This window comes from Eriocheir sinensis, unplaced genomic scaffold (assembly GCF_024679095.1).
Source record: "Eriocheir sinensis breed Jianghai 21 unplaced genomic scaffold, ASM2467909v1 Scaffold23, whole genome shotgun sequence".
In the NCBI taxonomy this organism is placed as follows: domain Eukaryota; kingdom Metazoa; phylum Arthropoda; class Malacostraca; order Decapoda; family Varunidae; genus Eriocheir; species Eriocheir sinensis.
The window spans coordinates 1079849-1102045 of record NW_026111532.1 but is presented as its reverse complement, the minus strand read 5'-3'; the positions used below and the strand labels follow the sequence as shown (position 1 = coordinate 1102045).

Genomic DNA, 22197 nt, shown 5'->3' with positions numbered 1-22197 from the left:
TCTGCCTGATATCTCTGAGTGCCTGTAATGAAACCTTTTCCTGTTACTCGATTATTCATAAGACCAGTGCTGAAAACCTAAAATGAGCTGACCTACGTGTGCCAAAACATGATTAAGTCTGGACCGGGGTGTTCATATGCTTCCCAGCCCGGCCCACTGGGCTAAAACGTAACCCAAACATGTCAAGACTACCCAAACCTAAACTAGCCCAATCAGACCTCACCAAACCCAAGCCAAAAGCAAGCCTTTTGTCGTATATATGTCATTTAGTAACGAGAAGTCGTACGCAGATTCCTTGAACCATTATATCAATCAATCAGTCAATGAGGGCATACGCCGGGGGGCGCTTCGCCTCGTTCACCCTACAGCGCCAAGTTCGGGGATCCCCCAGGGATAGTCTCAATCCTGAGTACCTCTTGGCAGGATCTATCGACTTGTTTAAACCACTAACTCCGGGTGCGTCCCCTTGCCCTCCTCCACTCAGGACTGTCTCTTATAAAGACAACCCGGTGAACAGGGTCGGCTTCTGGGTAACGTGCCAAGTTCCCGTATAACTAGAGTGGGCGATGACGGACTAAACGGGTAATATATGGTGAATCAGTCTCACGGAGTAGTCGCCGGTTTGACACAAAGTCATTCCAGCGATATCCCATGATTCTGCGTAGACACTTATTAGCAAATGAATCAATCCACCTCTCCAAGTGTGTGTGTGTGTGTGTGTGTGTGTGTGTGTGTGTGTGTGTGTGTGTGTGTGTGTATAGGACTGTCCGCTACATTACAACCCATCAGCTTATTGTAAAGGGAAGGAACACAGATCAAGAAAAGGAAGGAATATATGAAAAAAGGGTCCACTAAACGCTGCTTCATAAACTAAGACGATTGAAAATACCAAAACTAATGACTGGAACTTTTTTTGGTCCAGAGGTGTCCTGTTCCTACCCTCTTATAAGCTGTTTGATTCGTGTTCTCAACGTGTCTGATGAGAATTATCTTGTACCATCTTGACGTCATATTCTTATGTAGGGAGTCTGACCCCTAACCTGTGAATCTTCAATAACCTTCACTTAAGATTCATCAGGTGCGCATTTCTTAATTTGGGGTTTTACCAATGCTTATGTTTTTTTTCTATTAAGGCGCCATGGCAATCGTTTTTGTGTGTCTGTCGGTTTGTCTACCCATGCACCTGCCGACTCCCAATGACCGGGCAGATAACATCTCCATTGTCACACCGACTAAGGTGAAAGCAACATATGTTATAATTATCCTTGTACGGGACCCACACCTTTGATTAGAACATGTGACTGCACATCTTCTCTTAGTCCACTTGGTCTTTCTCTGCATGTTTCTTCCCTCTCATTCGCCTCTTCAATCCTCTTTTATCCGTTTTTACCTCTTTTGCTCCTCTCTGCCTGCTTTCTTCTATCCACCTCTGCCCCTTCAATCCTCATTCTATCCCTTTTACCTCCTTCGCTCCTCCCTGTCTGCTTCCTTACATCCATCTTTGCTTCTGATCCTGCCTTTCTCTCCCTGACAAACCCAACGAACCCAACCCCACTTTCTGATTTACCTTTGATTAAAAATAGACGTCTGTGGCCTTGCCGTCACCAGTCCATTTCACTAACCTTGGCCGACCTGATGATACGGCTCTGTCCTGGCCTCCATCGGCTGCACTTTCACCCACAAGTGCACTGGGGCCTTGCTATCACAGGTTGGGATGCGCTGTGCTCGAGGTCACCTTCAGCCCCTTCCCCCTTCTTCCCCTTCCTACCCCCCCCCCTTCTTCTTTTCTTTCCTACCTCCCTTTGTCACTGTGTATAACTGTATAATTATTTCTGGCCCCTTCCTCCTCCTTCCCCTTCCTCAGCCTCCTTCTTCTCTTCTTTCCTACTGCCCTTTGTCACTCTCTGTATAGATGTATAACTATTTCTCGCCCCTTCTCTCTTCCTTTTGCACAGTATATTTTCACCCCTCCTTCCCTTTACCTTTTTTCTCTTCTACCCTCAGCGGAAAGGCCACCTCCGCACACCCACATACAGAGAAACGTCACGCTGCTACAGCCAGGAAGAAGGTTCACACTTTGTATTATAGGATTCAAGATGTTTTATGCAGTTACAGGTTATATCATACTATGAAGCTGGATGATTTGAGTTGACGCCCCAAAACCTTGCAAGAGGCCGGCAGTTTCACATTTTCACTGCCAAGTTTTTGCCATTCTTGCATTACGTTTACTTCCATTGGCTGAGTCAGAAACAGAACGGTTACTTTTACATTTGATCTACAATTCTTAGGGACGAATGTGACGGAAATGAACACAGAGACCACGCGCAGCCTTAGCTGTCCCTAACTTTACTTTTGCTCTCCTACAAGAGTCGTAAAGCCAGTTAGCCAAAGGCCATGAAAAGCAAGGTCGTTCAATCAAGAGTTGTACGCCCTGAGCCATTACGCATATCTAAGTTCATCATACGTTTGAGGGTCGTTAAAGAGTCATTTAATCAAGAGTCATACAGATGAGCCATTACACAAATCAAAGGTCATCAAACGTTTGAGGGTCGTTTAAGGGTCATTTAATCAAGAGTCATGCAGCCGAGCCATTAAGCAAATCAAAGTTCGTCATACATTTAAGGGTCAGGGGTCAGCGAGGGGTGAGGTCAGAGGGGGATGACGTAATGCGTCTACGTGAGGCTCCCGCTGCGGCTCCGTCAGCTATCTCATTGCAGGTGCCTGATTCCCTTCGGCCTGTACTCAGCGAGGTGACTCTCATGGTCAAACTACAAGGTCGCCGTGTTCTACTACTACTACTACTACTACTACTACTACTATTACTACTACCTCAGCCACTACTACTACTACTACTACTACTATTACTACTACTACTACTTCCTCTACAACAACAACTACTACTACTACTACTGCTACTACTACAGCTACTGGAGTTTCATCCGCTAAAATCACCACTACCACCACCACCACCACTACCACCACTATCACACCTTTTTTATTATAGAAACAAAACCTGACATGAACACGATTACGAAGCTCCTCTACCACGATGAGGGAGTGAAGAAAAGCTCAACGAACGGACACAAGGCAAACACCGAACTCAGGTAATAACAGGTACAGTTGGTAAACAAGATACACTATTTTGCTTCTCGGAAAGGTGTGGGAAATGAGGGAAACGGAAGGAGGATTTCCACGGAGGAGGAACGAAGGGAGGGAGGGACGAGAGGAGGGGAAGGGCAGCGAAGGGGGGATTCTGGTTACTAGGGAGGGAACGAAAGGGCAAATGGGAGGTGATGTAAGGACAAAGCGAGGGAGGAAGAGACGAGGAGAGGGATGAAGGGAGAAAGGAAGGAGAGGGAGACATACAGAGATTGAGTGGTGAAAGGAAAGGGACATACAGGGAGGGACAAAAGGAGGAGGAGGATACCAAGAGGAGGGAAGAAAAAGCCAAGAGAAGGATACAGAAAGGAAGAGAGGGATGAAGGGGCAGGGGAGGCAGAGACGAGGAAAGGGAGGAGTGGGAAAAGGTGGGAAAAGAGGAAGAATGGGGGTGGTCTGTGTGTGTGTGTGTGTGTGTGTGTGTGTGTGTGTGTGTGTGTGTGTGTGTGTGTGTGTGTGTGTGTGTGTGCAAACGTCCTGTGCGGTGCGTGGCCGGACTTGGCAGTGTGTCGCGATAAGATAACGGGGCTTTATAAAGGCTGGCGGTGGGAGTGGCCGGGTCAGTGCCTCGCCTCCTCCACCATGTCGCTGCTCCGGTCACTCCTGTCCCTGGTGGTGGTGGTCTGCGTCGCGCATCTCTCGGCGGCGGATTGGCCCTGTCCGGACGTCGGTGCTATTTCCCCCTGCATATGCATCGCTTCCGCAAGTCTTGAAATAACCATGGACTGCTCCGACGTCGACAGCAGTACAAGGCTGACAGAAATATTCCAGACGCCGTTCGCCTTCAATGACTTTAAGCGACTCATCATCGATCCCTTAACCCCTGTCAGTACCCTGTACGATCTGCCTGCTGGAGTGTTCGGTCCAGTGAGCTTCGAGGAGATTGACGTTATGAACACGTTGATCGAGACGGTGGAGGAAGAGGCGATCGTCAACTCCCACAACACGCTGGTGCGCCTTAACATGAGAGGAAACGAGATCAACACTTTCCCCTTCGAGACGCTGGACCTGTTCGTGGAACTGCGAGAGCTCGACTTGTCGGACAACAAGTTTTCGGGGGTCATGCCGGACATCGTGACGGAAGCTCTCACCACCCTGGACTTATCCGGCAACACGGGTTTCACACTCACCCAGACGGTCTTCATAGGCTCTCCCTATCTGCAGGTGCTGCGCCTCAACAACATGGCTCTGGGCGACACGACGCCGCCCAACGTGTTCTTCACGCTCAATAACCTCAAGACGCTGTACCTGCAGAACAACGGCATCCCGGGGACTCTCATCGAGGACTTCATCAACACGCAGCTTCAGCCGCAGCGGTCGAGGCTCACCACCGTGTACTTGGACAGGAACTCCCTCTCCCAGATCCACCCGCTGTCCGTGACTGGTGAGTGTGGCGCTAGGGCCTGCACCTCCTGTGCTGGGCAATGAACCCGACAGGTAGCTGCTGTGCCGGGTCACGTGTTACTGAAGGAAGACGTTTCCCCTTGACCAATTCTGACACAATAGTCACGACTAAGGTCATGCAGTGTTTCTAGCCTCCCTTTTCCCTCCCTCACTACTGGCAGCATCTCTGCCCTTCGTCCACCACAGCCAAGTCCCTTACACTCCCCTTCTTGCAGGATTGCCCGAAGAGGGAACAATCTCCTTCATGAGCAACCAGATCGAGTACTTGACGCAGGAGAATTGGGAAGGACTCGTATCTCAGCTCACCACGGCAGGCGCCATCGACATGAGAGGTGAGTTGTATTATTATTAATAATATTATTATTATTATTATTATTATTATTATTATTATTATTATTATTATTATTATTATTATTATTATTATTATTATTATTATTATTATTATTATTATTATTAGTAGTAGTAGTAGTAGTAGTAGTAGTAGTAGTAGTAGTAATAGTAGTAGTAGTAGTAGTAAAAGTAGTAGTATTAGTATTAGCAGTAGTAATAGTAGTAGTAGTAGCAGTAGTAGTAGTAGTAGTAGTAGTAGTAGCAGTAGTAGTAGTCGTAATAGTCGTAGTAGTAGTAGTAGTAGGAGTAGTAGTATTAGCAAGGGTAGTAGTAGCAGTAGAGTCTTCTTCCTCTTTTTAATGGTATTCTTTGTATAATCATTGTCAGTAGTAGCAGCAGCTGTAGCGGTATAAAGTAGCAGTACTGTTGCATCACGCAGTGGAGCAGTACAGCAGCGAAGGAGGTGGCCGGTAAGGTTGAAACAATTGTCCTCTTCCTCCCGCAGACAACCCGCTGGTGTGTGGCTGTGACGTGTATTGGCTGCTTAAAGACTCGTCAGCCATGGCCGCCTTTAACCAATATACCACGTGTGTCACCGGGAACCTGGTTGTGGACCTCCCCGTGCAGTGGTTCATCGAGCACTGCCCGTGAAGCCCCAACTAACGCGTCATCCGGCCGTCACCTGGGCACCGCTGCAGCCTTTGGCACAGTCCCGACCGGTCACTCAATGTTCCCTATCCAATAGTTTCTAATACACTTCAACGTGTCCGTGAATTATTTCCTTGTCTTCTTCCATTATCTTTGGCCTTGATCTTCAGGAGTTTCCGTCGTATATATTGTTCAAATAAAGCTGTGTTGTTCTTAGAGTGATTACTGTTCTTGCTGAGGTGCCCACACCCTCCTCGGCAAACGTTTCCGTCTGTGTCCATCGAAAACCATCCATCGTTCCTTAGCCTGCGTGGGTATAAGCGTTCACTCCACCAGTCACAGCAATAGGGGCTGCTCTTACCCTTTCAAGCACAGGTAAGGGTAGGCGGTGGTCGAACTGGTAGCGTACTGGGCCCACATTCACCGCGTGATGGACGATGCGGGTTCGAATCCCCACGCTAACACTCGGATTTTTCAGTCACCGCCGAGTGGCTTAAAACTACCCACATGGTGTCCTGAAGACCACTCATCAACCCGGACTCTAGAGGAAGCCGTCCAAGCGAATCAAGAACGAGTTCCGGGGGGCAGCATGAGCTAATGCAAGATGGCGCCACTATAAACACTCACCTGCGCCAGAACGGGCTGGGCCGACCATCAGGCCCCACCTGGAAGAAGCCTTGGGCCGACCATCAGGCCCCACCAGGAAGATGCCTACCGGCGCAACAGGCAAAAAAAAAAAAAAAAAAATAAATAAATAAATAAATAAAAAAATAAATAAAAGCCTAGTACCTCTCAGATCTTGCCTGTCTCTCTGATTTTTTTATATGTACTATTTCAACCTTTCTCTGCTCAATGTCAGGATTGTCCTTACAAATAAAGACGTCAACTATGAAAGGTCATTAGTAACCTAACGGTGGCCGAAATGGTAGCGTACTGGGCCCACATTCACCGCGTGATGGACGACGCGGGTTCGAATCCCCACGCTACCACTCGGATTTTTCAGTCACCGCCGAGTGGCTTAAAACTACCCACATGCTGTCCTGAAGACCACCCATCAACCCGGACTCTAGAGGAAGCCGTCCAAGCGAATCAAGAACGAGTTCCGGGGGGCAGCATGAGCCAATGCAAGATGGCGCCACTATAAACACTCGCCTGCGCCAGAACGGGATGGGCCGACCATCAGGCCCCACCTGGAAGAAGCCTTGGGCCGACCATTAGGTCCCACCAGGAAGATGCCTACCGGCGCAACAGGCAGCGACGTAAATAAATAAAAAAAAAAAAAAATACACACGGGTCATGCAGATAAGGGTCACGTAAGCCAGAAGTCATACGTCGAGTCATTCAAGTCACTGAACCAATAAGAAGCGGTTGTAGGTAAGGGTAGAGCACATCCAAGGGAGGTTAGCACTAAAGTCACACAGTCAAGCCAACAAGAAAAGCATCATTACATGCCTAAGGGTCGTAGAGATACAGGTCGTACATCCGGGAGTCGTACAGCCATGGGTCAGCGAACACAACGCAGGTACGTGAGTCTCCCGCCGCGGCGCCGTCAGCTATCTCGTCGCAGGTGCCTGATTCCCTTCGGCTTGTGCCCCTCGGTGACGCTCACGGCCACACAAGGCTGCCGCGTCCCTTTTTGCCCCCCCCCCCCCCCCCATGGCCCCTTCCATGTCCCCCACCACTTTCCCCTCCACGCCCCCTTCCTTGGCCCCCTCCACGCACCTCTTGCCTCCATCGTGCCCCTTTCTTTCCCCTTATCCACTCCCCTTTTTGCATGTGTCTTCACTATGTGTCCTTCCTTCCCTGTACGTCTCTTTTCGTCCCTGCACGCACCCTTATCACCCTGAATGTGTCCCTCCCTGAATGCTTTCCTCAACGAGAGTGTTAGGCCCTGTATGTGTCCCTCCCATTATGTGTCACTCCCGGTGTGTGTGTGTGTGTGTGTGTGTGTGTGTGTGTGTGTGTGTGTGTGTGTGTGTGTGTGTGTCCCTCCCTGTATGTATCTTTCCTAGCCGGTGTGTGCTCTCATTTCCCAGTAACTATTGTTGTTGTTGTTTTGGTAATTCTTACTAATAAGTCCGTGTCACGTGCAATAACGAAACTGGCATATTATGTAGGAGACACTGTGGTATTGCCATATATCTAAAAATCTTTTTGGGGATGAATCTCATATGGCTGTAATAGCTCCGAGAATGTGCTGTGCTGCGTTGGGTGGCTTCGATTTTCTAAGTCCATTGTTATGGTTTCACTCGGGGCTCTATAGACAGACTGAGCCTCAGAGTTGCCTTTTTGTTGCACTTCTCTAGTTTTACGGGTGCATCATACATGTGGGGGGGTACCCACCCTGGTTAGCATGGGGGTCGAGAGGTTAGGTTATGTAAAGTTCGGTTAGAGTAGTTTAAATATACTCCCCCACAAAAAAAAAAAAAAACGATTTTCCGGCGCATCATACATGTAAAAAATTACCGTTGTTTTTGTTGTTGTTTTTGTCGTTGTTGTTGTTATGACAAAACATACCTCCCGGATCGCGCCCCAGCTACGGGTCACGGTTGAGTACATCCTGTGTCGCTGCCTCTCCAAAAACAGACAATAAATACTGCGATGGCGGAAGGCACGCAGCTTATAAGCCAAAGATCTAAGGTTTATAAAAGGGTCGCGAGGGAATGCCTCCCATGACACCAAGCAGTTGTGAGAAGAATGTAAAAACACAAGTATAATGGACATCATCAGCAACAACAAAAAGATTTACAAAGCTTTCACAGCCACTGAGGTTTTCATGTTTTTCGTTTTCACTGAGATGAGTTTCAACGATCCTCGGGCGCTTGATGGTGGCGGTGCAGGGCGGCCCGCGAAAAGGGAGGTTATGGTGGGGACATACGCCATAGATGCAAGTGGCCTCGGTGTTTACTCCGTCGCCTTTGGTCTTTTGCCTGTGGTGGTTAAAAAGTGACTACCTCGGGACACAGGGCCAGTGTGACATCCGGGTTACACGAGTTTACCTTATTCAGTTTTTTCAAGGCAATCATTCATCGACCAACACAGAGTGAGCAGCATTCCGGCTGGGATTCGAACTCAGACCGCAGATTCGCACGTTAAACATTTCAAAGGTTGCTTATATTTTTATATGAATTTGTGACATTGCTGGGTGAACTGAGGTGTGTGTGTGTGTGTGTGTGTGCAAAAGTCCTGTGCGGTGCGTGGCCGGCCTTGGCAGTGTGTCGTGATAAGATACCGGGGCTTTATAAAGGCTGGCGGTGGGAGTGGCCAGGTCAGTGCCTCGCCTCCTCCACCATGTCGCTGCTCCGGTCACTCTTGTCCCTGATGGTGGTGGTCTGCGCCGCACCTCTCTGTGCGGCGGAGTGGCCCTGTCCGCTCGACAGTGCTATTTACCCCTGCACATGCGCCACTACCGCAAGATATGAAATAAACGTGGACTGTTCCAACGTCCAATCCAGTGACCAGCTGGCAAGGGTATTCCAAACGCCGTTCGCCTTCCATGACTTGAATCGACTCACCATCGAGCCCGTTGTTCCTTACGAGTCCCTGCTAGACCTGCCTGCTGGAGTGTTCGGTGACGTGAGCTTCAACGAGATTGACATCACCAACACGGTCATCCACACGGTGGAGGAAGAGACGCTCGTCAACTCCCACAACACGCTGGTGCGCCTTAACATGGAGGAAAACAAGATCAGTTGGTTCCCCTTCGAGACGTTGAAACTGTACGTGCAACTGACAGAGCTCGACTTGTCGTACAACAATTTTTCCGGGGTCATGCCGGACATCGAGATGGAAGCTCTCATCTCCCTCGACTTATCCGGCAACACGGGCTTCACACTCACCCAGACGGTCTTCATAGGCTCTCCCTATCTGGAGGTTCTGCGCCTCAACGACATGGGTCTGGGGGACACGACGCCGCCCAACGTGTTCCTCACGCTCAAGAACCTGAGGACGCTGTACCTGCAGAACAACGGCATCCCGGGGACTCTCATCGAGGACTTCATCAACACACAGCTTCAGCCGCTCACCGCCGTGCACTTGGACGGGAACTTCCTCTCCCAGATCCACCCGCTGTCCTTGACGGGTGAGTGTGGCGCCGGGCCCTGCACCTCCAGGCTGAGTCGGGCCATGACCCCGACAGGCAGCTGCTGTGCAGGGTCACGGGTCACTGAAGGAAGACGTATCACCCTGACCAATCCTGCCGCAATAGTCCCGACAATGTTTCTGACCTACCTTATTTCCTCCTTCATTACTGGCAGGATCTCTGTCCTTCCTCCAGCACAGCCTCCATCCCTTTACACTCCCTTTCTTGCAGGACTGAACGACAAGGGGACCATCTCCTTTAGGAACAACTTGATCGTGTACTTGACGCAGGAGAGATGGGAAGGACTCGTGTCTCGGCTCACCGTAGACGCCATCGACTTGAGAGGTGAGTTTTGTAGCGTTATTATTATTATTATTATTATTATTATTATTATTATTATTATTATTATTATTATTATTATTATTATTATTATTATTACTATTATTATCATTATTATTATTATTACTATCATTATCATGATTACTCTTATTACTACTCTTATTACTCTTATATTATTATTTTTGTCATTATTATTATTATTATTATTATTATTATTATTATTATTATTATTATTATTATTATTATTATTATTATTATTATTATTATTATTATTATCATTATTATCATTATTATTATTATTATTATTATTATTATCATTATTATTGTTATCATTATTATTGTTATTATTATTATTATTATTATTATTATTATTATTATTATTATTATTATTATTATTATTATTATTATTATTATTATTATTATTATCATTATTATTATTATTATTATTATCATTATTATTATTATTATTATTATTATTATTATTATTATTATTATTATTATTATTAGAGAACCCGCTGGAGTGTGGCTGTGACATGGCGTGGCTGGTTTTCGACTCGTCAGCCATGGCCGTCTTTAATAGCGGGACCACGTGTTGGAACGGGGACCTGGTTATGGATGTCTCCGTGCAGTGGTACCTCGATCACTGCACGTGAAGCCCCAACCAACGCGCCATCCGGTCGTTACCTGTGCACCGCTGCAGCCTTTGGCACAGTCCCTAACGGCCACTGTGTGTCTCCTATCCCACAGTTTCTAATACACTTAAACGTGTCTGTGAATTATTTCCTTGTCTTTTTCCATTCACTTTGGCCTTGATCTTCAGGAGATTCCGTCGTATATATTGTTCAAATAAAGCTGTGTTTTTCTTAGAGTGATTATTGTTCCTGCTGAGGTGCCCACACACTCCTCAGCAAACGCTTCCGTCTGTGCCCATCGAAAAGCATCCATCGTTCCTTAGCCTGGGAATAGGTGTTCACTCCACCAGTCACAGCAATAAGGGCTGCTCTTACCCTTTCAAGCACAACCTAGTATCATTCAGATCTTGCCTGTCTCTCTCTGATCCTTTTAAATGTACTATTTCAACCGTTTTCTTCTTAATGTCAGGATTATCCTTACATATGAGGACGTCAACCAATGAAAAGTCTTCAGTTACTTAACCCAAGATATTCAGCCTGCCAACTGTCGTTATATGCACAGAGGTCATATAGATAATGGTCGTGTGAGTCAGAAGCTGTCATAAATTAAACAGATAAGTAGCCGTCATAAACCCAAGGGACATGTAAGTTTCGTGCACATCCAGAGGAGGTTAACACTAAAACCGTACAGTCGAGCCAGCAAGCAAAAAACCATTACATGCCTCAGCGTCGTAGAGCTAAAGGCTGTACATCCGGGGGTCGAACGGCCATGAGACAGCGACGAGGAAACAACGCAGGCACATGAGTCTCCCGCTCGCTATCTCGTCGCAGATGCCCGATTCTCTTCGGCTTGTGCCCGGCGATGACGTTCATGGCCACACAAGGCTGCCACGCTCCTCCATGTCCCCGTCCACCCCCCCCTCTACGCTCCCTTGTTACTACGTGCCCTTCTCGCCTCCATCATGCCCCTTTCTTGCCCCTTAGCCGCTCCCCTCTGTGCACGTGTCCTCCGAAATTTGATCTTCCCTCCCGGTATGCATATGTCCTCTTTGAGACTCATAGATATATATATATATATATATATATATATATATATATATATATATATATATATATATATATATATATATATATATATATATATATATATATATATATATATATATATAGATATAGATAGATAGATAGAGAGAGAGAGAGAGAGAGAATGCTAATATGAAAAAAAAGTCTTCGTCTCAGTCTGAACATCTGCCGATAAAAGACGTGTGATCAGGTTTAAGATTTTCAACCATCTGCATTTCTCTCTCTCTCTCTCTCTCTCTCTCTCTTCCTTTCTTCCTTCTTCGACCCTTCTCTTTTCCTCCTCCATTCCCTTATTTTCGGTTCCTTTTCTTTCGTTTTATTTATTAGTCCAACGGCTCTTCTTCCTTTTCCTCTTGTTTTTTAGTCCATTTTCGAGGTCTTCTTTACTCCTCTTCTTTCTTTAATCCTTACTATTCTTCCTTCCTTCCTTTCTTCCTTTCATCTCTTTCTTCTCCTTTCAGTATTTCTTAATTTTCCTTTTAATCCAGCGTCTTTTTTTCACTGTTTTCCTCTTCCATTCTCTTCTCCCTTCAATGCAATATATACTCTTCCTTGATTTCTTCCTGTTTTGTTTTGTTTTTCTTGTTTCTTCCTCTCCTTCCTTTTTTCTACATTTCCTTTTTGATTTTTTCCTTCACTCCTTCCCTTTGTTCTTTTTTGGTACTTTTCTTCTTTCTCTTATTTCCTTACTGCATGTTTTCTTCCACTCCTTCCTTCCTTCCTTCCTTCCCATATCCATTCCTCCCTTTCTTTCAAGCTTCTTTTTTCCCCCTTCTTTCATTTCACAATTCCTTTTCATGTTAATTCCTTCCAGCCTCTCCTCATCCTCCTCCTCCTTCTCCTGTCCTCCTTCCTCCATTTTGTTCTTTTATTCCTCTTCGCCAAGCCTTGCGGGAAAAATATGAGTCAGTTATACTTTTTTCTGAGCTCACAGCTGTCGGGGAACTCTCAGCTCTCACGGCGACTGACATTGACTCACAAGAAGGCATTGAGGCTCATTCTAACTCTCGCGGCTCACTCTGACTCGGGGAAATTGGTCGTGAGTCATGTAGTGTGTATGTCTGCGTGTGTGTGGGTGTGGGTGTCACTAAGATGAAGGTCACGGACTGAACGCAAAGAATCAGTAAGGAGAGTCAGTCAGCAATATCACTCTCCGCTTTATCACTGTTTGTCCTCCCGGCGCGGTGGTGGTGGTGGTGGTGATGATAGTGGTGGTGGTGGTGGTGATGATAGTGGTGGTGGTCCCAGTGGTTTCCTTCCCTCCCTCTTTCTCTTATCTCGTTCTTACTCTTATTTTCTTCATTCTAATTTTTCTTCCCCCCTTCTCCCTCCTTCCATACTTCTTCCTTTTCTTCATCTCCTCCTCCTCCTCCTCCTCCTCCTCCCTCTCTCTTTTCTATTCCATTTCAGGCTCTTCTTCTTCTTCTTCCTCCTCTTTTTACACAGGCTGTTTGTTTTCCTCCTCCTCTTGTTATTCTTCCTATCCTTCTGTCACTCTCTTCTTATTCCTCCTCCTTCTCCTCCTCCTCCTCTTCCTCCTCCTTTTGGGGACTTTAACTTGCCAGTGAAAAGATGGGGTGAACCGTTGAAATGTAATACAGGGCTCGACCTGTACACAAATTTACTAGAAAGTGATTTGCATCAACACGTTCAAGAACCGACTCGGGAAAATAATATACTTGACCTTATCTTTTCAACGACAGCTGATCTAGTTAACGAAGTAAATGTTGGTCCAATTTTTAGTTCTAGCGATCACCGAACAATCACATTCAGCATCAATATGAAAGAAAGTAAAGTAACTCCTAGTAAAGAAAAGGTGCCTGATTATCAGAGAGCGAATTTCGTAAGACTCCGATCAATTCTAAATAATTCTGACTGGACTGAAATCACGGTGGAAACAGATATTGATAAATCTTGGGGGGCCTTCACCACAATATTGAACAATGCCATAAGCATATGCGTACCCTATCGTAACAGACGTTCAGCTTCTAAGAAGAAACCCAAATGGTGGAATAACGAAATTCAAAATAGCCTATCTCTTAAAAAATGCGTATACAGTAGATACATATCAACTCAGAGCGAGGCTGACAAACTAGAGTTGGACAGAATTCGCCGCGAAACCAAGAAATTAATAAAACGAAGCAAGAAAAATCTTGAAGAATATATAGCGGAAACAAGTAAATCTAATCCTAAAGAATTTTTTAGCTATGTAAATAATAAAAAGTCACTCACTTGTGGTATCGCACCGCTTGCTAATGAAAACGGTAACCACACGATGGCTACAATCCTAAATAACTTTTTCGCATCCGTATTTACCGACGAAGATTGTTTATCACCTCAACCGCCGGAGGTTAGAAGGATCGAAAAGATGTTAAGTGGCGTGCTCATCGTAGAAAGTGACATTTTACGCACAATTGAAAAGATTAAAGTAAGCAAAGCTCCTGGTCCAGGCAAAATTACCCCTAGGGTCTTAAAAGAAATCAAACATCAAATTTGTAAACCGCTCTCCATCATATTCAATAAATCTTTAACAGCTGGAAAAGTTCCGTCGGAGTGGAAACTTGCAAATGTCACACCAATTTTCAAAAAGGGGGACAAGTCTCATCCAGGAAACTATCGACCAATTAGCCTGACATCTATTGTTTGTAAGTTAATGGAGACTATCATTCGCGACAATATGGTGAAATTCTTCGAAGAAAATAATATAATAAATAATTCGCAACATGGCTTCCGTAGTAAACGTTCGTGTTTGACTAACTTACTTGATTTTTTTCACTATATTTTTGAGGTGTTCGATGAAAGCAGATCAGTAGATATCATATATCTGGATTTTCAAAAGGCATTTGATAAGGTCCCCCACCAACGATTGCTCAGCAAACTACTGGCGCACGGTATCTCGGGTAACATTCACAATTGGCTCTCTGAGCGGAAACAGAGAGTTCTAAGCGGTGTTACATCTAACTGGCTCGATGTCAAAAGCGGCGTACCTCAAGGATCAGTGCTTGGCCCCATGCTCTTCTTAATTTATGTTAATGATATCGATGATGGGCTCACTTGCAAAGTATCAAAATTTGCTGATGACACAAAAATTGCTAGTAAAGTAACTGCGACACTCGACGAAGAAGCTTTACAATCAGATCTAGATCGACTTGCACGTTGGGCCAATCAATGGCAAATGAAATTTAACGTTGACAAATGTAAAGTGTTGCACATCGGAAAAAATAACAATCGCGTTCGGTACGTAATGAATGGCCAACAACTTTCTGCAGGAAGTAAAGAAAAGGATCTTGGAATCACTATATCAAGCGATTTAAAGCCCGGTCAGCATTGTTCAGAGGTACTTAAAACTGCAAACAAATTGGTTGTCTTCATCGGACGAGTCTTTAATAATAAATCGGAAAAAGTAATATTAAAACTGTATAATTCGTTGGTTCGACCCCGTCTAGAGTACTGTGTACAGTTTTGGTCTCCCTACTACAGAAAAGACATAGAAAAGTTGGAACGGGTCCAACGAAGAGTAACAAAGATGATTCCTAGGTTGAGAAATTTGTCATATGAACAAAGGCTTAAAGAAGTAAATTTATTCAGCCTATCAAAACGAAGAATGCGAGGCGATCTAATAGAAGTGTTTAAAATGTTTAAAGGATTCAGTGATATTAATGCGGAAGATTACTTCACAGTTGATTGATCAAATAGAACAAGAAGAAATCACAATTTGAAGATAAGTGGTAAAAGATTCTCGTCGCACGAAGCTAAACATTTCTTCAATCGAGTTGTTAATGTTTGGAACTCTGTACCTTGTGATGTCGTTGATAGTGCAATAGTTACGGCCTTCAAGAATAGATTAGACAAGTGTTTTGAATCCAACCAGTAACTAAGATATTACTCATTGTCGTAATAACGTTAAGTTCTTTCGAATACTGGTGTCCTTGTCCGCTTTTATCGCCCGCTTAGTGGTAGCAGTAATGGTAGTTCTTTCCTCTTTCCTACATAATTTCCATGCAGTTTTTCCATGCTACATGGTTCTTTTTCCTTTCCTGCCAGCACTGGCTGGAGGGATGGGGGGGTGGGGAGGAGCCTTCGCCTTTGCTGTCCTTCATCTTCCACCTTTGATTAGAGTAGGGAGGTAGGAAGACACCTACCGAACGGGCGCAAGCCACTCCCGGTGAGGTATATATGGGAGGTGAGAAGGGAGCTGAAGCCCTCCAAAGACCCTTCCCATGTCCTCACTAACCGTTTCCCTATTGTCTCACCAACACCGGAGAGTAGTTCAGCATGCTCTCTAAAGACAGATCCTCTCTTTATCCACACCACATTACATTCTCACAACATATACACCTTTTCCCAAAATTAAAATTTCAAAACGGCGCACATACACCAAGCCTCGGAGTCCCCGCCTGGGGGGGGGACCACAAATTCCCCCAGGGAGGACTCCCCTTCTGGCTACCGACCCGAGAGGTGTCTTGATAACTCCTCGAACCTCTTTCTTCTCAATTTCTGCAACATTCGCGGTCTTCGCTCTAATTTTCATTCTGTGGAACATCATCTCTCCTCCTCTAAACCTCACCTTCTCTTCCTTACCAAAACACAGGTTTCTGAGGCTACTGACAGCAATCTCTACTCTGTTCCCTCCTACTATCTCTATCCTAAATTTCAATCCTAAGCTGGATGTTGCGCCTACGTGCGCAACGACATCACTTGCTCTCGTGCCCACGACCTTGACTCTTCTGAATTTTCCACCATCTGGTTAAGACTTCACTGTCATTCTATTACTAAATACATCTGTGCTGTTTATCTCTCACCTAACTCTACCAACTATGTAAAATTCTTTGACTATTTGAATTCTAAAGTGGAGCACATCTTGACCCACTCTCCTTCGCTGAAATCTCCATCCTAGGAGATTTCAATGTTCACCACCAGCTTTGGCTTTCATCCTCTTTCACTGACCATCCTGGTGAACAAGCCTACAACTTTGCTATCCTTAACGACCTAGAGCAGTTGGTCCAGCACCCTACACGTATTCCTGACCGTCTTGGAGATCGGCCCAACATTCTAGACCTCTTCCTTACCTCAAACCCTTCTGCTTATTCTGTCAAACTGTTCTCTCCGTTGGGCTCCTCCGATCACAATCTTATTTCTGCATCCTGTCCTATCGCTCCTGTACACCCTCTGGACCCACCGAAGAGGCGATGCTTCTGGCATTTTGCTTCAGCTCGGTGGGACGACCTGAGGATGTACTTTCCGATTTCCCGTGGAATGATTATTGCTTCCAGGATAGAGACCTCTGTGTGTGCTCAGCGCATCACAGAGGTGATTGTCTCTGGAATGGAGGCATACATTCTCGTTCTTTCTCTACTCCTCACGCTAAAAGCCTTGGTTTAATCACGCTTGTTCTCGTGCTGTCAATGATAGAGAGGTAGCTCACAAAAGATACCAGAGCCTTCAAACTAATGCTAATTATAAACTTTACATTTCTGCCCGAAATCGTGCCAAATCTATTCTCCGACTAACCAAAAATTCTTTCATTAATAGAAAATGTCAAACCTTGCTTTCTAACTCTTCCTGTGACTTCTGGCATCTAGCCAAAACATCTCCTCCAACTTCACTTCTTCATCTTTCCCTCCACTCTCAGTCCTGACGGCAACACTGCCGTCTCATCTATCTCTAAGGCTGAACTCTTCTCTCAAACTTTTTCTAAAACTCCACTCTGGACGATTCTGGGCATATTCCTCCTACTCATCCCCCTCTGACTCCTTTATGCCTGTTATAAAGATTCTTCAAATGATGTTTTATGCACTCTCTGGCCACAATCCTCAGAAGGCTTATGGACCTGATGGAGTGCCTCCTATTGTCCTTAAAACTGTGCCTCCGTGCTGTCACCCTGCCTGGTCGAACTCTTTCGCCTCTGCCTGTCAACATCTACCTTTCCTTCTTGCTGGAAGTATGCCTTCATACAGCCTGTACCTAAGAAGGGTGACCGCCCAATCCCTCAAACTACCGTCCTATTGCTTTACTTTCTTATCTATCTAAAGCTTTGAATCAATCCTTAAACGGAATATTCAAAAGCACCTTTCTACTTCTGACCTTCTATCTGATCGCCAGTAGATGTTCCTCAAGGGGCGTTCTACTGGTGATCTCCTTTCCTTTCTAACTGACTCTTGGGCATCATTTCTTAACCGTTTCGGTGAAACTTTTATTGTTGTCAATGACATATCAAAAGCTTTTGACAGTCTGTCGCAAGTCTTAGCTTTCTTAACTTCCCTCCTACGGTTTATATCCCGCTCTCTGTACTTTCATCTCCAGTTTCCTTTCTGGCTGATCTATCTCTGCTGTGGCAGACGGTCACTGTTTTTCCCCTAAACCTATCAACAGTGGCGTCCGGCAGGGCTCTGTTCTATTTCCCACTCTTTTCTGTTGTTCATTGATGATCTTCTTTCCAAAACGAACTGTCCTATCCATTCCTACGCCGATGATTCCACTCTGCATTATTCAACTTTTTAATAGAAGACCCACCCTTCAGGAACTTAACGACTCAAGGCTGAGGCTGCAGAACGCTTAGCCTCAGACCTTACTATTATTTCCGATTGGGGCAAGAAGAACCTGGTGTCCTTCCACGCCTCAAAAACACAGTTTCTCCACCCATCCACTGACACAATCTTCCAAACAACTATCCCTTATTCTTTGACAACACCCAGCTATCACCTTCCTCAACACTAAACATCCTCGGTCTATCCTTAACTCAAAATCTCAACTGGAAACTTCATATCTCATCTCTTACTAAATCAGCTTCCTCGAGGCTGGGCGTTCTGTACCGTCTCCGCCAGTTCTTCTCCCCTGCACAGTTGCTGTCCATATACAGGGCCTTGTCTGCCCTCGTATGGAGTATGCATCTCATGTGTGGGGGCTCCACTCACACAGCTCTTCTGGACAGAGTGGAGGCAAAGGCTCTTCGTCTCATCAGCTCTCCTCCTCATACTGATAGTCTTCACCTCTTAAATTCCGCCGCAATGTTGCCTCTTTCTATCTTCTATCGATATTTCCACGCTGACTGCTCTTCTGAACTTGCTAACTGCATGCCTCCCCTCCCGCGGCCCCGCTGCACTCGACTTTCTACTCATGCTCATCCCTATACTGTCCAAACCCCTTATGCAAGAGTTAACCAGCATCTTCACTCTTTCATCCCTCACGCTGGTAAACTCTGGAACAATCTTCCTTCATCTGTATTTCCTCCTGCCTACGACTTGAACTCTTTCAAGAGGAGGGTATCAGGACACCTCTCCTCCCGAAACTGACCTATCTTTCGGCCACCTCTTTGGATTCTTTTTAGGAGCAGCGAGTAGCGGGCTTTTTTTTATTAATGTTTACTTTTTTGTGCCCTTGAGCTGTCTACTTTGCTGTAAAAAAAAAAAAAAAAAGATAGTGTAGCTTGTCACAAACAACCTCGTAAGGACCAGCAGGTCTGCTGTTGTTTGTTCTTCCTTTGTGTTTCTTTGTGTTCCTCCTCCTCCTCTTCCCACACGGCCTATTTGAAACAACGCCCCGCTAGAAACAAGAAACAAGGGCATAAAAATAGCGAATGAGAGAGAGAGAGAGAGAGAGAGAGAGAGAGAGAGAGAGAGAGAGAGAGAGAGAGAGAGAGAGAGAGAGAGAGAGAGAGAGAGAGAGAGAGAGAGAGAGAGAGAGAGAGAGAGAGAGAGAGAGAGAGAGAGGCACACAGACAGACAGACAGACAGACACACAGACACAGACACAGACAGACAGAGAGAAGAGGGAGAGAAGAATGGAGAGATATTCTGGGTCAGGGAGAAGGAGGAAGAGAGGGAGGGGAGGAAGGAGGAAAAATAAGTTAGGGAGGAGAAAAAAAAATATTCGCATAACCCAAGTTTTTGGAGTAAAGGATGGAAGGCGGGCGGGAGGGGGGGAGGGAGAGAAAGAGGGAGGGAGAACTTTGTCACTTGAGGAAGGACGGAAGGAAGGAAAGGAGGGAGGGAGAGAGGTAGGGAGAGAAAAAACAGCTGTGCTTCTGATTGAAGACATTCTCTCTCTCTCTCTCTCTCTCTCTCTCTCTCTCTCTCTCTCTCTCTCTTGTAGGTGTGGTGATCCTATTATCATTATTATTATTATTATTATTATTATTATTATTATTATTATTATTATTATTATTATTATTATTATTATTGTTATTTCTATTATTATCATTATTAGCTGGGACAGTGGTGGTAGTATTAATGTAAGCTAAGAAAGGAAAGTGAAGGAAGGATAGATAAATAGGTAGATAGATAGACAGATCGAAAGATAGACAGATAGATAAATAGGTAGATACACAGATAAAAAGAAAGAAGGAATATTAGTAGGATTAAAATGATGATAATGAAAGCAATGACAAAAAAAATAACAGAATGAGATCAGAAAAAAAAGTAATATCGCAGAAGAAACACAAAGTAACACAAAGAAAGAACAAGCAACAGCAGACCTGCTGGTCCTTACGAGGCTGTTTGTGACAAGCTACACTAACTATCTAATCAAAGGTTGAAGATGAAGGACAGCAAAGGCAAAGGCTCCTCCAGCCAAAGCTGGTAGGAAAGGAAAAAGAACCATGCAGCATGGAAAAACTGCATGGAAATTATGTAGGAAAGAGGAAAGAACTACCATTACTGCTACCACTAACCGGGCGATAAAAGCGGACAAGGACACCAGTATTCGAAAACACTTAACGTTATTATGACAATGAGTAATATCTTAGTTGCTGGTTGGATTGAAAATACTTGTCTAATCTATTCTTGAAGGCCGTAATTGTTGTACTATCAACGATATCACAGGGTAGAGAGTTCCAAACATTAACAGCTCGATTGAAGAAGAAGTGTTTAGCTTCGTGCGACGAGAATCTTTTACCACTTATCTTCAAATTGTGATTTCTTCTTGTTCTATTTGATCGATCAATTGTGAAGTAATCTTCCACATTAATATCACTGAACCCTTTAAACATTTTAAGCACTTCTATTAGATCGCCTCGCATTACTTCTTTAAGCCTTTGTTCATATGATAAATTTCTCAACCTAGGAATCATCTTTGTTACATTTCGTTGAACCCGTTCCAACTTTTCTATGTCTTTTCTGTAATAGGGAGACCAAAACTGTACACAGTACTCTAGAGGGGGTCGAACCAACGAATTATACAGTTTTAATATTACTTTTTCCGATTTATTATTAAAGACTCGTCCGATGAAGCCAACCAATTTATTTGCAATTTTAACTACCTCTGAACAATGCTGACCCGGCTTTAAATCGCTTGATATAGTGATTCCAAGATCCTTTTCTTTACTTACTTCAGAAAGTTGTTTGCCATTCATTACGTACCGAACGCAATTGTTATTTTTTCCGATGTGCAACACTTTACATTTGTCAACGTTAAATTTCATTTGCCATTGATTGGCCCAACGTGCAAGTCGATCTAGATCTGATTGTAAAGCTTCTTCGTCGAGTGTCGCAGTTACTTTACAAGCAATTTTTGTGTCATCAGCAAATTTTGATACTTTGCAAGTGAGCCCATCATCGATATCATTAACATAAATTAAGAAGAGCATGAGGCAAAAGGAGGAAGAGGAGGAGACGAGGCGAACAAGGAGAACCACAAGAAGGAGGAGGAGGAGGAGGAGGAGGAGGAGGAGGAGAAGGAGGAGGAGGAGGAAGAGGAGGAGGAAAAGGAGGCCAAAACCGAAGGAAAAGATGAGAAAGGGATTATAAAAAAGAAGAAACAGAATAAGAGGAAACAGAAGGAGGAGGAGGAGGAGGAGAAGAAGCAAAAGAAGTAGGCGACAGGAGTGGGCGTGAGAGAAACGGGCGTGCGTGAAGCCTTTGGGAGAAGTGGGCGGGGTTCTGTATCCCTCGGTGGGCGGTGTCTGTGCGAGGGTGGTAGGCGGGGCTGAGGCGTGTGCGTGGGGAGGTGGGCGGGAGTGGCGGCGGGCTGGGCGGCGCTTGGCTGGACCTATATAAGACGAGTCGCTGGAGGCTTGTCCTTGCACTTCTTCGGGTGGACGCGGGCTCTCCAGGTGGGTGCGTGTGCGTGTGTGTGAAAGAGTGAGAGTTAGATAGATAGATAGATGTATAGAGAGAGCATGTGTGTATTTGAGTGTGGGTGTTTGATTGCCAGAGTAGAGAAGAGTATTGAGAGAGAATAAGAGAAGAGAAAGATAGAGAGAGTATTACTGAAAGACGTGGGTACAGATTAAATAATAGAGTGCTTACAACAATAGCGTGAAGATTGAGCGTATAGGATTAAGGGCGTGAAGAGTGTGGAAGAGGGAGGAGTTAAGGAGAAAGAGACGGAGAGGACTGAAAAAAAGAGAAAGAAGGAGGCAGGAAGGAAGGAAGGGAGGAAAGGGATGTAGAGGAAGAGTAAAAAGGAAAGAGAAACGGATTATTTGAGTACCGGGAAGGAAGGAAGGAGATGATTGTCTGTGTGAAGTAGATGGTGCTGTGTCTGTGTGAAGTAGATGGTGCTGTGTCTGTGTGAAGTAGATGG

The 22197-nt window shown here is 45.1% G+C and overlaps 3 protein-coding genes across 4 annotated transcripts in view; all 3 read left to right on the top strand.

Annotated features, from left to right (window-relative positions):
- The first annotated feature begins 3713 nt into the window (after nucleotides 1–3713).
- Nucleotides 3714–6435, top strand: LOC126991012 (oplophorus-luciferin 2-monooxygenase non-catalytic subunit-like). Its single transcript, XM_050849701.1, has 3 exons — nucleotides 3714–4543; nucleotides 4779–4895; nucleotides 5399–6435. The coding sequence occupies exons 1-3, from the start codon at nucleotides 3742–3744 to the stop codon at nucleotides 5542–5544; spliced, it is 1065 nt and encodes a 354-aa protein (XP_050705658.1). The 5' UTR covers nucleotides 3714–3741; the 3' UTR covers nucleotides 5545–6435.
- Nucleotides 6436–8791: 2356 nt separating this feature from the next.
- On the top strand, nucleotides 8792–10827 carry LOC126990964 (oplophorus-luciferin 2-monooxygenase non-catalytic subunit-like). Its single transcript, XM_050849597.1, has 3 exons — nucleotides 8792–9622; nucleotides 9854–9967; nucleotides 10469–10827. The coding sequence occupies exons 1-3, from the start codon at nucleotides 8833–8835 to the stop codon at nucleotides 10612–10614; spliced, it is 1050 nt and encodes a 349-aa protein (XP_050705554.1). The 5' UTR covers nucleotides 8792–8832; the 3' UTR covers nucleotides 10615–10827.
- Nucleotides 10828–21685: 10858 nt separating this feature from the next.
- LOC126990986 (uncharacterized) overlaps nucleotides 21686–22197 on the top strand; it is a 34173-nt gene continuing 33661 nt past the window's right edge. For both annotated transcript variants that reach the window (XM_050849633.1, XM_050849632.1), the window contains exon 1: nucleotides 21686–21724. The gene's annotated coding sequence lies outside the window, so the exon portion shown is untranslated. The remainder of the gene's footprint in view (nucleotides 21725–22197) is intronic.

What these genes read in the sequence shown, in the direction of transcription:
- LOC126990964 (XM_050849597.1), top strand. Translation starts at nt 8,833, where the DNA reads ATGTCGCTGCTCCGGTCACTCTTGTCCCTGATGGTGGTGGTCTGCGCC. An exon ending in CCACCCGCTGTCCTTGACGG is followed by an intron (nt 9,623 to 9,853) that starts GTGAGTGTGGCG and finishes CCTTTCTTGCAG; the next exon opens with GACTGAACGACAAGGGGACC. An exon ending in AGACGCCATCGACTTGAGAG is followed by an intron (nt 9,968 to 10,468) that starts GTGAGTTTTGTA and finishes TATTATTATTAG; the next exon opens with AGAACCCGCTGGAGTGTGGC.
- LOC126991012 (XM_050849701.1), top strand. Translation starts at nt 3,742, where the DNA reads ATGTCGCTGCTCCGGTCACTCCTGTCCCTGGTGGTGGTGGTCTGCGTC. An exon ending in CCACCCGCTGTCCGTGACTG is followed by an intron (nt 4,544 to 4,778) that starts GTGAGTGTGGCG and finishes CCCTTCTTGCAG; the next exon opens with GATTGCCCGAAGAGGGAACA. An exon ending in AGGCGCCATCGACATGAGAG is followed by an intron (nt 4,896 to 5,398) that starts GTGAGTTGTATT and finishes TTCCTCCCGCAG; the next exon opens with ACAACCCGCTGGTGTGTGGC.